At 45.0% G+C, this 16,513-nt stretch overlaps 1 protein-coding gene across 1 annotated transcript; it reads right to left on the bottom strand.

Moving 5' to 3' along the window:
- Positions 1–11,364: 11,364 nt before the first annotated feature.
- Positions 11,365–15,346, bottom strand: PHLDA1 (pleckstrin homology like domain family A member 1). Its single transcript, XM_055587394.1, has 2 exons — positions 14,139–15,346; positions 11,365–13,712 (listed from the first exon to the last, which is right to left on the bottom strand). The coding sequence occupies exon 1, from the start codon at positions 15,344–15,346 to the stop codon at positions 14,165–14,167; it is 1,182 nt and encodes a 393-aa protein (XP_055443369.1). The 3' UTR covers positions 11,365–13,712; positions 14,139–14,164.
- Between the last annotated feature and the right edge of the window lie 1,167 nt (positions 15,347–16,513).

Raw genomic sequence — 16,513 nt, 5'->3', positions numbered from 1 at the left:
AAACATTTTTAAAGAAATACTGAAGTCCAAAGAGGCAAAATCATCTTCTTAGGCTCTCAGAGCTTGTTAGCAGCAAATCAAGAATCTAGAATTCTTTCTACTACTCTTTGCTGACCCTTGAAGGAACTGCCTAAAGAACAGAAGAAGCTTTCAGAGTAGAATAAACGCTGAAGTGCTCCTCCTGTTGTGCATGAATAAGAAGCACTCAGTTCTCCTTCTGTTTCTCTGATTTGTATGTTGTCAGGGAATCTACAGATGGCTGCTGGAGACCACTAGTGGAAGAGGCTCTAGTTTTAGTGCTCCAGATTCCTCTGAGAACCTCATGTGTCTTAGTTCTCAGTTGTGTCCAACTCTTTGCGACCCCATGGACTGCAGCCTGCCAGGCTCCTCTGTCCATGGGATTTTCCAGGTAAAAATGCTGGAGTGGGTTGCCATTTCCTCCTCCAGGGGATTTTTTCCCCCAACCAGGGATCAAACCCTTGTCTCCTGCATCTTCTGTATTGACAGGTGGATTCTTTATCACTGCACAACCTTAGCAGATACCCAATAAATGTTAGTTGTTGCTACTGCTATTACTAATAAAGAGATGGGAATACCAGACCACCTTGCCTGCCTCCTGAGAAATCTGTATGCAGGTTAAGAAGCAACTGTTAGAGCCAGACATGGAACAACAGACTGGTTCCAAACCAGGAAAGGAGTACGTCAAGGCTATATATTGTCATCCTGCTTATTTAACTTACATGCAGAGTACATCATGCAAAATGCTGGGCTGGATGAAGCACAAGCTGGAATCAAGACTGTCAGGAGAAAAAACCTTAGGTATGCAGATGACACCACCCTTATGGCAGAAATTGAAGAGCAACTAAAGAGCCTCTTGATGAAAGTGAAAGAGGAGAGTGAAAAGCCAGCTTAAAACTCAACATTCAGAACACTAAGATTATGGCATCTGGTCCCATCACTTCATGGCAAACAGATGGTGAAACAATGGAAACCATCACTTCATGAAAAATAGATGAGTAAACAATGGAAACCATGACAGACTTTATTTTCTTGAGCTCCAAAATCACTGCAGATGGTGACTGCAGCCATGAAATGAAAAGATGCTTGCTCCTTGGAAGAAAAGCTATGACCAACCTGGACAGCATGTTAAAAAGCGGAGACGTTACTTTGCTGACAAAGGTCCGTCTGGTCAAGGCTATGGTTTTTCTAGTAGTCTTGTATGGATGTGAGAGTTGGACCATAAACAAAGTGGAGCACCAAAGAATTGATGCTTTTGAACTGTGGTGTTGGAGAAGACTCTTGACAGTCCCTTGGACTGCAAGGAGATCCAACCAGTCAATTCTAAAGGAAATCAGTCCTGAATATTCATTGGCAGGACTGATGCTGAAGCTGAAGCTCTAATACTTTGGCCACCTGACGCGAAGAGCTGATCATTTGAAAAGACCCTGATGTTGGGAAAAATTGAGGGCAGGAGGAGAAGGGGACGACAGAGGATGAGATGGTTGGATGGCATCACCGACTTGATGGACATGAATTTGAGCAAGCTCTGGGAGTTGGTGATGGACAGGGAAGCCTGGCATGCTGCAGTGCATGGGGTTGCAAAGAGTTGGCCGTAACCAACCAACTGAACAGAACTGAACTATTACTAATACGTTGTGAAGTACTTATGATAGTACTACACCACCGATAGGATTATGTCTCATCCTCCCCCTTTCTTCAAATGTAAGTTCTTGGAGACCTTACAGTTTACTCTTGCTTTGCATCCCTATAGGCTTGCCACTGTGCATGCACATAATATGTTTTAAAGCATCTTCTACTTGTAGAAAAAATAGTTTTAAGTTGTTTTTTTTTTTTTTTTTGGTTAGATCTGCTGAGTGCAATCAGGCTTATTAATATCTGACAAAATCTGAAAGAACAGTTCTGATTTTTACATAGGTATATTTCTTAATTCTCATTTTAAAGTATATATTGTTTTATTTATATTTGAATTAGCAATGAGTTTTGTTAAAGTATATTATTAATAAAACATTATCTTTAAAAAAAAAAAAAGTACCCAAAACATAAGCATGTAAAGCCCAGCCTCTGGAGCCAAACAGTCTTCCACACGCCATCAGGCCTCTGCCTCGCTCTTAGCGTTGGAGTCATCCTCTATCCAGCTACTATGGACTTGGCACGAGGCTAAGCACTTTATGTACCTTGCCTAAGTTAATTGTTAACATCATTCCTGAGGGAGAGGTAGGATTTCTTTATGCCCTACACTCCTTATTGCAGAGTTACGATCCAGGAGGAAACAGAATGATGAATGTTAGGTTTTCGAACTCAAATTACTGAAAAATGTTTAAGAGATTTGAGCCTACAGAAAACCCACAGAAGTTTCACTTTATTCTGTGCTAATTTCCTTTGTCAGAGACTCACAGGAGAAACAAAGTCTTCAAAAGAGAGAAGAAAGCTTAATTCTTCACTCCCCCCATTTTTAAAAAAGTAGTGCTCTTAATTACTTGTGAAAAACCAAACAAAACCTTCAAGGTCCATAGGAACTTTGCATCCTGAGGAAAAGGGAAACTTTGATTGGTACTTGGGGAAAGCAAGAATTAAAGACATTTTTCTGAAGAACATATTCCCTTTCCCTCCATTTTCTTTCAAGATCTCTTCCCTTCCCAGGCCTACCTGCCTGGATCCCCCATCCTTGCCCATCAGGAAGGTAGAATCCTCTTGCCCACTCTGACAACTCACATTCCCATTTCAGACCTGATTCTTTCTGTGAATCAAAGTCACAAACACTATTTGTCTCTAATCCCTATTCCATATGTCAATTTCTATGCAGTAAATTTGAAGTTTCGATTTTCTCTTTTAAGTATAACTGATTCATAACATTGTATCAGTTTGAGGTGTGCAACATAATGATTCAATCGTTTTATAGATTATAATCCATTTAGTTATTAAAATAATCGCTATATTTCCCTGTTCTATATTGTATATCTGTATTGTTTATTTATTTTATACACAGAGGTTTGTATTAATACCTCTTAAAACCATACCCTCATCTTGTACCTCCACCCTTTCCTCTCCCTACTGGCAACCACTGGTTCACTCTGTATATCTGTGAGTCTATTTCTCTTTGTTATATACATTCCTTTCTTTTAATTTTAGGTTCCACATGTAAATGATAACATATTGTTCTTTTTTCTGTCTGGCTTATTTCACTAAGCTTAATATCCTCTAGGTCCATCCACATTTTACAAGTGGCAGAATTTCATTCTTTTTATGGCTGAGTTTTGATTTTCTGTGTCAAGTTAAATGCATATAAATAAGAGTGACACTATCATCATTATGAATTTGTTTAGGAGCATCAAGAGTTCGCTAATTCCACACGAGCTCACACGAGCTGCTCTGTGGACCTATCTGACACAGTCATTTGGTTCAACTGGATCTTGTTCTTTAAAGCCACATGGAAATCAAAGCGTTTTCCCAGGCCCTTGGAGTGCCCGGGTCAGCAATGCTGGCAATGTGCTGTCCGAGAGGGCCTGTCAGCATCACCCCTATCCAGCGCTCCCAGCCATCACTTGCCCAAGAAGAAGCAGGCAGCCCGCTGCCTTGTGACAAGCGCTGTGACTCCAGGCGGGAGCCAAGAGCGATGAATGAAGCCTGGTGAAGGTCCTTTTATGTAAGAGGAAGTAATGGCATCACCTGGGGTGCACACACAGTTGTGAGTTAAAACCCTGTTTACTGGATGCTGGAGAACGTACACTTAGGGACCCCTCTCCTTTTTTCGCCCCTTTCATCTCATTAAAAGTTACAAATTCTCAAATCTCCTCCAATTTGTCTACTTTGGGGTGTTTTGTGTCCTCGGTGGGTCATAAACTGTTATTTATGATTTCATTCCCATAGTTCTCTGTAAGGGCAACAAGTTTCAGCGCCGCACCTATTAGCATTCCGTGGATGCCTATGAATCTACACTCCACCAACCTTTTCTAGGGGATATTTCTCCTGACACCTACACAGAGAGGCTAGAAAAGTCAGTTAGCCATTTCCTCAAGTAAATAACGGTCTAAACACTCAAATCAACTTTTCAACTCCAGAGATGACTTCAAGATCTGGGGAGGGGTATGGGGACGGGGAAAGACTAGTGACACCAGAAATATTCCGTGAATATTTTAGGAGTCAGATGATAAAATCAACTCCAGGCAGCTTCTTGTCGCAGTTCCTAAATAAGTGATTTTCAATAAATTTTTGAAGAAAAAATATAATCCTACAACTGTATTTTTTAAACATCCATTTCAGAATATACGTCTGCTTTCTTTTGTGAATTTTCTTCTTGCTTAAGGTTTCTGTTAACCCATGTGGATTTTATTTGGAAAGACTAAGTCACAAGTCACCTTTTAAAACAGTAGAATTAAACAATTTATTTTCAGTATCTATAAAGCTCTTAAGACAGTTCATATAATTTAAGTAAAAATTCACATTTTCGGGGGGAAAGGATGTGATGTCTGAATATTTCAAGTGATTACTGGCAAGAATGACAACACCTTGAATTTATGTAAGTTATCTTCCAAGCCTTAATGTCACAGTGGAAAGAGTATTAATTAAGAATCAAGGGAGCTGGATTTGAGTTCTAATCCTGTTTTTGACTTTAACTGACCATGTGACCGGCGGCAGATCAGTGGCCCTCTTACTTTGATTTTTTCCCTCTGCAGAAAGGGAAGAGATGAATGAGACATTATCTAAATTTCTAAAATTCTATTTTCAGCTCTGATCTCAACTCGTCATTTATACAGGCAAAGGAAAAGTATTGTTGCCTACCATTGTATAGAAAGCAAATACAGACCAGGGTCCACATGCTGCTGAGACAGCCACGCATCTCAGGTCTTGTGGCAGCTACGTGGCACTTTTTACAGGCATCAGGGGTTTTAATTAGAACCTTTGGGAACAATTACAATTATTCTATACTGAGCCAGCGCATTGTGGCAAGGATTAGATTCACTGTCACACCTGCAAACACAACTCATACAGTTATCCACCTTAAGAGTCTTCTTTGCCATCAGAAACTTACAACAGGAACTCACTGAATCATTCTCCCACGGAGACCAGAGCCATTCCCGCCGGCGATGGTGTTGAAACACAGCAACAGGAAATCACAAAGGGGATATGGCTCCACTACACACCACCGGTTTGTAATAGGGGTTCAGACATGGTTGGGCTAACCCTCAAAACTCCAAGGAAGCCTGCTAAGTGAGGGTCAAATCCTTCAGATGTCAAGTTCTGCAACAAAAAATTGACCATCCCACCTTCATAGGACATGAAGTTACTAGCAAGAAAAGTGTATGTGTATATATACACACACATATATACATATTGGGCTTTCCTGGTGGCTTAGCCAGTAAAGAATCCGCCTGCAAAGTGGGAGGCCTGGGTTCAGTCCCTGGGTTGGGAAGATCCCCTGGAGAAGGGAAAGGCTACCCACTCCAGTATTCCGGCCTGGAGAATTCCATGGACTGCACAGTCCTCGGGGTTGCAAAGAGCTGGACATGACCAAGCGACTTCCACTTCACTCAGACATACACACACACACATGAATATATACTGGGAATTATCTGGAGGAATCGTTAAAGGCAGGTATGTACTTAAAAAATTGCAACCAAGGCTTGTAAAACTGAACATCTCTCCCACAGCTAAAAACTAGAAACTAAAACTGTTACAAGTTTGGCCTCTCTGACTGTGATGAGTCACAAAGCCAGTCTGCTCTTTTGTGGCGATGAGTCAGCCCTGACAGAGTAAGCCACACCACCCAGGAGAATTTGTTACAGCAAGGTTCAGAATGCTGGCAAAATAACTGAACTGAATGAACTATCCACTTCAAGAGAAAGCCGATGAAGGATAGTGACATGATGAAAACTTTGAAACTTCTCAGGAGTCATTTCCTGTTTCCTTCTAAGCAAGAGTTGAATACCCATTTATCAGTTGCTTCAGAAGCACATGTCGTTAGGCCTTATAAAAAGACTGTGGAGCGTGTTTGCTCACTCTGTTAGAAATGACTTTGGCGGGGTTTGAGAGCATGCCACATAACCACACTATTTTTTCAAGTTCTCGTTTCCAGCCTCTAGCTAATCATCCGGGGCTTCGGGCGGATGCCCCAGGCAGAGCGACGGAGCACACAGGCACACACCGATGTCGAAGGACTAGAGTCAGAACTAGGACTCAAGCCCAGGTTGTTTTCAATATGATGTACGCATGAAGGGCCTTACTACAGGAGTGCTGACGGCAGCGTAAAAGTGAAACTCACCGAATGACAACAGACGAATGAATGAAATAATATACCAGCTCAATGGGATTTGATGCTGCCATTAACATCACCCGTTTAAGGGACTTCCCTGATGGTCCAGTGGCCAGGACTCCAAGCTCCTGAAGCAGGGGGCCCAGGTTTGGACCCCCTAGATCCCAATTGCGAGTTTGCAAGCCACCACTAAATATCCCTCATGTCACAACAAAGATGGAAGACCCTGTAGGCCACAGCTAAGACTTGGTGCAGCCAAATTAATTAATTGATTATTCTGAACCACCACTTTAAATAATGATGCTGCTAGCTCCCATGTATTGAAAGCCTATGCTGTGGCAGGAAGAGTGACAGCTCATTTATGTGAGCCGGCTAATTTGGGTTCACAACTCCATGTGAAGTGAAAGTCTCTCAGTTGTGTCCAGCTCTTTATGACCCGAAGACTAAACGGTCCATGGAATTCTCCAGGCCAGAATACTGGAGTGGGTAGCCATTCGCTTCTCCAGGGGATCTTCCCAACCCAGGGATTGAACCCAGGTCTCCTGCCTTGCAGGTGGATTCTTTACCAGCTGAGCTATCAGGGAAGCCCATGACGCAGGTACAATCATTGTCTGCATTTTACACATGAAAACTGAGGTTAAAATGAATTAAATCACTTGCCCGGGGGAGTTCAGCTACTAAGATCAAGACTTTTCAACTTCAAGCAGGGTTTCTCAACCTTGGCAGTACTGACATTTGGGGCTGGATAATTTTGTGCTGTGGAGGACTGTCCTGTGCATTGTAGGATATTCAGTAGCACATCTGACCTCTACCACCAGTTGTGAAAGCCAGTAACCTCTCCACTGTCAAATGCCTCCTGGGGGAGAAAATTCTCTACAGGCTGTGAGCAACTATTCCAAAGGATAAGGTGAATTGTTATGCTACAGACCCACTTCTAACACCACCAGTCTTTCTACAGAAACGTGGTGGTAGAAATGTATATATATTCACACACGCACACATGCACGCATATACACATGCACACACACACACACACACACACACACACGCATACACACACAGAGTCATAAACAAGATTACCTTGGAAAACAGGTTCTGAGACTCGGATGTTTGTCTACAGGAGGTCTGGAGCAGGGGGATGTTCTCGGGAACCTCACCTGAGAAGGACCAAGGGAAACAGGACTGGGCAGAGGGAGAGCCACCGACAGGCCCGTATCTGGGAACCAGGTACTCTTTGTCCTCAGGTGGGAATCTGAGTGACGCGCTGCAGCATCCTCTCCAGACACATATATGAGTATTTTGATTGTTTCATTGTAACTCACTTGACATACGTAAGCATGTAAACCAAGACTGGAAAGTGATAAGCAAATGACAATAATAGTGCTTTAAATAATGGCTTTTTTTCTTCTTTTTTGAGTTGAAAACATGGATATTGCCATCAAACTGTTCTTACCATTTAAAAGATGTGCTGAGGTCTCAGAAAATATAATTCATAGCTTTAAAACACCATGTATTATATATTCACGTCGTTATAAATGATCCCCAAACCTGCTTATCTGCCCTAAAACACAGGGAGCTTCCTTTCGTAGCTATGCCAGGTACTGTTGTAAGCACTATTATGTGTACTAACTTATTATAATACATCTTCTCAATAACCAGAGGGTGGGGACCTTTATTAACTCCATTTTACAGAAAAGGAAATTGAGTTTCCAAGAGTTTAAGTAACTCAAGATCTACATAACCTAGAAGTGGTAGAACTGGGACTTGAACCCATGTACTCACAAATCATGGCTCTTACCAACCCTGCCTGACCACCATTCATCTATTTATTTCACATCGTACCCCTGATGTTCCCTCACAATGGCAGTAATTTGTCTTCTCAGAGTTTTTCTTTAAAAACAAGACCAAACAGAGGAGGAATCAAGATGGTGGAGAAGTAGGGCGTGGCACTCACCTCCTCCCACATGTACATCAAAAGTACACCCACAAGTAGAACGATTAACACAGATCATCTACTGAGCACTGGTGGAAGCCCTCAGACTGTCCAAAGGGCAAGAAAACCTCTGCACCACTGAGTAGAACAGAAGAAAAAACCAAACAAGAACAGTGGAGTAATAAAGCTCTCAGTGTAAGACTATGCTAAGAGATAAAAAGAATTCCTTCAAATTTCATATTTTAAAGTCTTTTAAGATTTAAAGACTTTTGGATGCCAAAGGAGACTGTGGGCCAAGTTACGCTATTTTCTTTTAAAGAATTGAGTCTCTTTTCTGGTCTCAACACAAAACAGCAAGTTTTATAGATACCACTTTGAGAGATGATTCTATTCGAGTCAAAGCTTCACCTTGGCAAGGGACCCAGGAGGACTCAAATTTCTCTGGGACTCCAGAAGGAATCGCCTCCAAACTAACTCACTAAGGACCATTACTTATCCTCCAGGCACTATAGAAAAATTGCAACTCATATCCATTAGCACTCAAAAGGCAAAAATTATCTCACCAAATAATCCAAGTGAACTTCTATATTCTATATTCAAAATGCCCAGCCAACCTCAAAAAACGGTCTTTTGCAGGGACTTCCCTGGTGGTCCAGTGGCTAAGCTTCCACATTCCCAATGCAAGGGGCCTGGTGTTCAATCCCTGAGCAGGGAACTAGATCCCACATGCTGCAACTAAGATCTGGCACGGTTAAATACATCAATAAAAATATTTTTTAAAAACGCATTTTTCTTCCCCAAATCATCATGTCCTTTACAGTGGCCAAGCCCTTTAGAACATTCTTCTTCCTACAAGAACACGCAGTGTATGCGACAGGTGAACAAGGCCTTCAAAAAGTCCACAGGTCAATCACCTCTATAGATACTTTATTTGAAATGGAATGCATTTTGAAAATATGAACTATGAATCACAACTCTCCAACATCACTTAGAAGACATATTTACACAATTTATGACCATTTCATTAAGTTCACAAATGTGATAGCTTGTAAAGCATTTGGTTCATGGTGATACCTGCATACTCTGAAACTTTAACCAGAAAACTGATAGGGGACTGTAAGAGACAATTATCTTTCTTCTCAAAATAAATACAGTGATGTGGAAAGACAACCTGTTGTTAAAAATCTGCTTCCCACCACCCACCCAGCTGGTCACTGGGAGGCCACCTTCAAAACAGGAGTTTTTATGTAGCTGTTTCTAATGGTCCAGAGTCCACTTGCCTCCCACATCAGAGAATAATGCCCTTTCCAAGAAACCCTGTTGGACACTATACTCTATTTGGCAGATATCCTGCCAACAAAGTCACATCACTTTGTCATCCAATCTTAAGTAAGTCCAGATTAGCCGTTCAGCACTGCAGATTAAAATTCACCCTTTAAATTGTCAAGAATTTAGAAAAATAAAACCCAACCAATGCAATTCTACAATGAATACATCTTAAGTGGCTTTAGGTAATAGTGTATTTCTCTTTAAAAAATCATCGATGGATTCAATATTGAGCTCTATAATTTCCAAATTTAAATTTTATTCTACTGAGGCATTTTGTTGGTAAAGCAAAATCAATTAATTTGACATTTGTTTAAAAAAAGGAAGAGGCTCTCAGGCCCATCCTCAACCTATGAAGCTCTATTTTGTACAAGATTGCTCGTTTCATTCAGGTCTTAGATCTCTCTTGTAAACCTGCCAATGAATATAGCGGTGTAAACACTTGGAGCCAAATTAAAACCAATTCACTTTCCCAGGGGACAGAAAATAAGTGATGTGTTTGAATTCATACACTCATAGAGTGTCAGCTTTAAATGAGAAATTTTTAATAGTGTTTGGCAAAAGAGAGTTAAAACAGGCCTCTCAACTTAAGCCCAACTTCCTGACAATGTTTAGGTGTTGAACTCTTTTTCTTTTTAATACTTTTTTGGCCGCATATCGGGGCATGTGGGATGTTAGTTCCCTGACCAGGGATTGAACCTCCGCCCCTTGCATTGGAAGCGTAGTCTCAACCACTGGGCCACCAGGGGAAGTCCCAAGAGGAACTCTTCTCAGCAACAAGTTGGGCTTCATTTTGCTTTTGTTTTGGAGAAGGAAATGGCAACTCACTCCAATATCCTTGGCTGGAGAATTCCAAGGACAGAGGAGCCTGGTGAGCTACAGTCCATGGCGTCGCAGAGTCGGACACAACTGAGGGACTTGCTTTTTACTTTCGCTTCTATGAAAAAAACACGTGAAACCAAATTATGAAGTTGGTTTGATTTCTAACACAATGAGAGAACCCCCTCTTTCTCCATGAGGGAAATGCTCGTTTTGAAAGGGCCCTTTATATCCATTTTCTCTCTGACCTCAGTACTCTGGGCACGCACAGATCTGTGTGGGTCTCCACTAAGAAAGTATGTCCAAGGAATTTCACCATGGTGCATGGCCTGTCCCGGCGTTAGTTGTCCTCAGGGAATGGCACGACAGCAAGTAAAGGAGGTACTGTGTGAGGCCAGAGAAGCTATCTCCTGGGTGCTGGGAAGTTAGACATCTTGCCCTTCTTTCATTCATTCGTCCCAACAAATATTATTGAGCTCACTCAGTAAGAGGCTTCGTGCCAACACAAGCTCAAAGACAAAAAGTTGTTTCCCAAAGGAACATTCCTTTTAATTTCCCAACGTCTTACATTTTATGTTTATCTAAGAGGTAGGTTTTCTATTGGACCTATCCTTTCCTTCCATTCCTTGGGTCGAAAGAAGTACCTTTATCTGCCTCCATGAAGGTGATTTGCCAGGCCTCAGAAAAACTTTCAGGTGTGTGTGTGCTCAGTCGTGTCCCACTCTTGGCAACCCCACGGACTGTAGCCCACCTGGCTCCTCTGTCCGTGGACTCTCCAGGCAAGAGTGCTGGAGTGGGTTGCCATGCCCTCCTCCAGCAGATCTTCCAGACCCAGTGATTCTTGCGTCTCCTGCATTGGCAGGCGGACTCCACCACTGCGCCACCTGGGAAGATCCTAGGGTGTCCAGAATACCCTGGGTGGTCTGTATTGTTTTCTTACAGGTAACACAAAGCCACCGACACATTCAATAATTTGCACCTGCTATTTTGTGTTGTTGTGTGTTGTTAAGTACACTTGTTTTTTTGTTTGTTGTTCTGGAATAATTAAGCCGTAATAAGTGTTAGTTACATAATAAAAACCACCCTATTACTCTCCCTTCTAACTTCGGAGTTTTCACAGTTACTAAAAAGGGTTCAGACTAGAGAGTCACTAGGAGAGTCAACTCAATCATAGCAGAGCAAGGACTAAGGGCTATGGAAAGATAAAACCAGGAACCATGATTCTGATGGCCGCATAATGAGCCAGAGCCATTGTGAGAAAGAAAAAATTCTAGCAGCTAGGAGGGAGCCTGGGCATACTTTTGTAAGCTAACAACATCCAAGTGCTTTTAAAAGCCTACCTGAATCTTAATTTTATAGTATTTGCTACAGATTTAAGTTTTTTTATAGCACAAGAATTTGAAAAAAAAATCCTTTCATCTGAGAAAAAAGCTGTGGTTTAATGGGGTCATATGATCTGCATTTATTAAAATGAGAGTACAATGGGGTATTATTAAAAAATACATCAGTAGTTTCAAAGAAATCAAACCAAACTTGACTTAAGACCTCTTTGAGATCTGCTCTCTGAAATGCCCATCATATATATATATATATATTTTTTTTTTTCTCCCGCAACTGCAACTTCGCCTTTAAGTGGGAGCCCACGTAAGTTCTGCTTGCCCCTTGATTGAATTTTATTTTTCACCACTTCTTTGGATCTCAAATTTTCATCATTTAAATATTGCACTGAGAAGCAATGTGACCTTCAAACTCCTTTTTAGATGGAGGGAGAATAAAGGTGCCTCTAGCATCAAATTCTATTTTCATTTCCTGACTATAGAGCTTAGCAGTGGCCTAAGGTTGACCATTCCAATTTAGAAGCTGGAAAAATAGCGATCAAGACTTTGTGAAAACGAAAATGGAAAACAGAGCTGTTAGTAAACCCATGCAAGATAGGAAGTGATTTTCAGCCCCAAGAGCATTTGGTAGCATCTATGGCTCTTTTTTAAACTGAAGTAGCATCTGCACTTGTAGATTTTGACCATCCTTTTCATTTCACACAGAAGAGGGTTTGTTCTACCTTTAAAAGCACATCCTCTTCCCTCAACCATACCAACCCCCCGGACTCCTCAAAGTTGCTGCTAGAACAAGACTGGGTTGTTTTCTTACTGCAAATCCAGTGTTTATCCAGTCCTTCCTTTTTCAATTTCTGAGTTTAGTTAACCTAACAACAAAACATATAACCTTTGGATTTCTCACAGGGCAACAAAGAGCAAAACAGTCGGGTCCCTGGTCAACATTCTCAGAACAAAAACAAAAAGCTATGACTCCCAGTCCTTTGACGCATACACAAATTGTATTTTAAACTATGAGATTCTAGAATATGCTTCTAGAACAAAGTAAAAGAAAGGACAGGAAATGCGGTTCACATCATGTGTGCCAAGCTCATGAAGAAGGGTAATTTCTACTGTGGATAAGAGTACAAATGTTCACTCAAACAACTGGAATAATTCTTTTCCCTCACTATGTTTTTTTAAATGAAACATCTAATGCACTTATACTCTGAAATCATAGAAAACTCATTATTAAACCCTCCACACAAAGATAATCTAAGCAAGGCTTTTCCTACAGCAGACCAAGTCCTCCTGTATATTCAGGATACAGTCATCTTGCCATCAACTGGGTTATGTATTAAATATTTTGAATTAGATATCATTACTACTGATTTCCTTGTAGAAAAGCAATTAGATTTTTATAATTACACCATTCTGAACATTTAACTTCTTTAAAAGTTCTACACAAAATACATGTCTAAAGAGAAAAAAACTAATTAAAAAAAAAAAAAACAGAACGAAAACCCCACATAATATCACAGAGTTTAATTTCAACCACCTGGAATAACAATGAAGTGTCAGACCTTCTGAAAATGCCCTAGGAATAATGAATAAATTCTTGTGTGCCTCTGTACCGCCTTTTTTCTTTCTTCTTTTCCAAGACTACAACTTACTAAGGATAGCTTTTCGAAAATAAAGTATCTTTTCTGAAAAATGACCTACATTCAGAAATGTCTCAGAACAAGCATTAGAAAAAAAAAAACTAATAAATAATAAGTCAAAATACATTAAAATAAAATTACAGTACATCATCCCTCCTAGAAGGTCCACCATACTGGAAGATCCTCTTAAAGGTTCATAAATAAAGCCTTCTGGACTCAAAATCTTTCCTGCATTGTGAAGAAGAGTATGCAGAAAATAAGTGGAATCACGAGTTATCAGTCGGGTTCTGTTCAAACTACTTGATTTGGTGCAGGGCGGGGAGACTTGTTCTCGATCCAAGTGAAGACAATAGAAAGGTGCTCGTCTCGCTTCCTCAAGTCCCCAAAACCTGGAAAGAAATGACACGGACGGAAGTGAGAAGCTCGGACTCCTACCAGACCCAGTTCTCTTGGCGCCTGGCCCGCGGACAAAGGAGCTCAGACAAACACGGGGGTCGCTCCCTCGAGCGCCCAGGCACAGATCAGCGGCGCCGAGAGCGCCAGGAGGCGGCCGGCGGCGCGGCCGGGGCCGGGGGCGCGCGTCCTGGACACGGGCGGGTCGGCGGGGCGGGCGGCTGCGGGCACCTTCCAGCCCAGCGCGCATCACTCAGCCTGCCCTCCCCGCCTGGCCTCTGCTGCCTGCAGCCTGTGCCCTTCTCTCCACCTCCCAGAAACCTAGGTTCATTGCTCCCTTGCCCACCCAAGAGCCGAACCCGTGAGCAGGCTTCCCGCTCTGACACCCCCAGACCCGCTCCCCGGACCCGCGCCGACCTTACCGCGTTCGGGCCCGGTGCTGCCCTCTTCAGGCCGAGTTGGAGGTGCTGCGGAGGAGCCGGTGGCCGTGCGCCTGCGAGAGCGGCGGTGGGTGCGGGTGCGGTAGTGGGTGCGCGTGCGGATGTGGGAGCGGGTGCGGGTGCGAATGCGGGTACGGATGAAGCGACTGCGACTGCGGCTTCGGCTGAGGCTGGGGTTTGGGCTGGGGCTGCGGTTTGGGTTGGGGCTGCGGCTGGGCTTGGGACTGAGGCTGCGGCTGGCCTTGGCTTTGGGGCTGAAGCGGCTGCGGCTGCGGAGGCTGTTGCTGGACCAAGTGCTGTTGCTTCTGCCGCGTGGACTTGACCGCCAGGATGGCCTGGCGATTCTTGTACTGCACCATCTGCAACGTGATCTCGGCGTTCCAGCCCTGGTCCTGCGGGCACCGAAAGTCGATCTCCTTGCCCTCAGCCATCACCACCGTGAAGTACATGTACTTGCCCTTGCGCTCCACGCAGTCCACGGTCTTCATGTTGGAAAAGTGCAATTCCTTGAGCTTGACTGGCGGCTCGAGGCTGGCCACGGCGGGGCCTCCGGGTTGGGACGGCTCGACCGACCCCTGCCCGGGCTGCTGTTGCTGCTGCTGCTGGTGGTGGTGGTGTTGCAGTTGTTTGGGAGGGATGAGCAGCAGCCCCTCCTCGGTGAGGATGCAGCACTTTTTCTTCCAGAGCTGCAGCAGCCCGTCGCTGCGCTTCTCCAACACCCCCTCCTTCAGCGCCTTGCAGCCGCTGCTCTCCAACATCCTCCCGGCATAGGGGGCGCAGCCGCTCGGCTCGGCCTCTCCGCTTCCAGCCGCCCGGGTCGGGGGCAGCAGCAGCAGCCGCGCGCCGTCCTCGCCCCAACGGCTCCCGCGGCCTCCGGGCCGGAGCGCGCAGAGGAGGCTAACGCGCAGAAAGCAGAGCGGCTGTGGCGGCGGCGGCGGCTCGGGGTCCGGGCAGCAGGGCAGCCGCGTCCTGATGCGCCACAAGGTCCCGGAGCTCCGAGCCGCCGGGCCTCTGCCGTCCTCTTGCGAGCGCTCACTGAAGGGCACTGGCCGGGCCCCCTCGCGGCGCTTTTGAATGGGCCATACCCCCCACCCCCGAGTGACACCCAGCGGAAAAGGCGGCTCCTGGCGCCCGCGCCGCGGGGGAAAGCCCAGCTCTGAGAGGCGCTCTGCCGCCGGCGCGCGCCTCATTCACTTGGGGCCTTTCCAAAGCCGGCCGCGTCCACGCCCCCCGCTCCCCTCGCTCCGCCTCCCGCCGCCCACTCGCTTCCGCGCTCCTTCCCCAGGCTGGCTGCCGGGACGCGAGCTCCGGAAACTCGTCTCCTCCGCCCGGGGCCGCGGCCGAGGGCGCCCCGACTGCCGGGCGATGAATGCCGACGCGCAGAGGGCGCCGAGAGGCCATCCCCATCCGTCGCGCCTCTCCGCCCGGCGGGGCTTTCCACGAACAGCCTCGGGTGGGCATAGGACTGGCCAAGTGGGCGCAGTTGCCAGACTGCCGGGCACCCCAGGCGGACCCTCTGCGCTCCGGAACTAGCCCTGGGGATTCGCGCTGGGCTCCGAAATCTCGCAGAGCCCGGTCCAGGCCTGGGCCAGCGAGGAACTGGGGCTGAGGTTCGCACGCCGCGGAGTCCCGCGAACTATGCCTCCCCCGGACCCCACGTAGACATCTTCGTGCGAAAAGGGCGAAAGGACACTGTGTCTTTACACTCACATTCGCTTACGGCCACTACCCAGCTCTTCTTAGAGGGCGCGATTGTTAGAGCAACCGTCTGTCCCTTTTGGCGTGGATAGAAGGGGACCCACTGGAAATGACATTTCGCCTTCCTTTTTTCGAGCCTGGAGTGCAGGCACTCCTTATCTTACGTGACACAAGCCCTTGGGCTTCCTCTTGACCCATCCCTACAGCCTGCAGTATCTCACAAGAGTAACTGCAAATTGGGGTAACATCCGGTTCTGAGATTCCGCACTTTAACCTCCAAAGGGCAGGTTGGCCTCCACGGACCCGTCTCTTTGCAAACGCCCAACAGGTCATATCTCTCCTAATCTCATTTGTGTAACCCCGGGGAAGGTCATTCTGTGCTCGCCCCTAGCTCCCTCCTACTCCGTTTAAGCAATTTCTATAGAAATTCTGGGAAACAAAGATTAAAGAGCATAAACCGAAACCAAAAAATGTATTAGAGAATCCCAACTATGTACCCACCCTGAAAAATATGAATTACACAAAAGAAATGAGGGGTGGACAAGTCCGAGTTGGCCAGGGTAACAGGAAAGGCTGCTACTTGTGCTCAAGAAGGAAGAAAGGAGGTGAGTTCATCTGTAGTGTCTGTCATCTGGCTGGAACAAAGAATTCAAGGGGGA

The sequence above is a fragment of the Bubalus kerabau genome, chromosome 1 (genome assembly GCF_029407905.1).
Source record: "Bubalus kerabau isolate K-KA32 ecotype Philippines breed swamp buffalo chromosome 1, PCC_UOA_SB_1v2, whole genome shotgun sequence".
In the NCBI taxonomy this organism is placed as follows: domain Eukaryota; kingdom Metazoa; phylum Chordata; class Mammalia; order Artiodactyla; family Bovidae; genus Bubalus; species Bubalus kerabau.
Note: the sequence above shows the minus strand (reverse complement) of the source record. Positions and strands in the feature narration are given on the sequence as shown.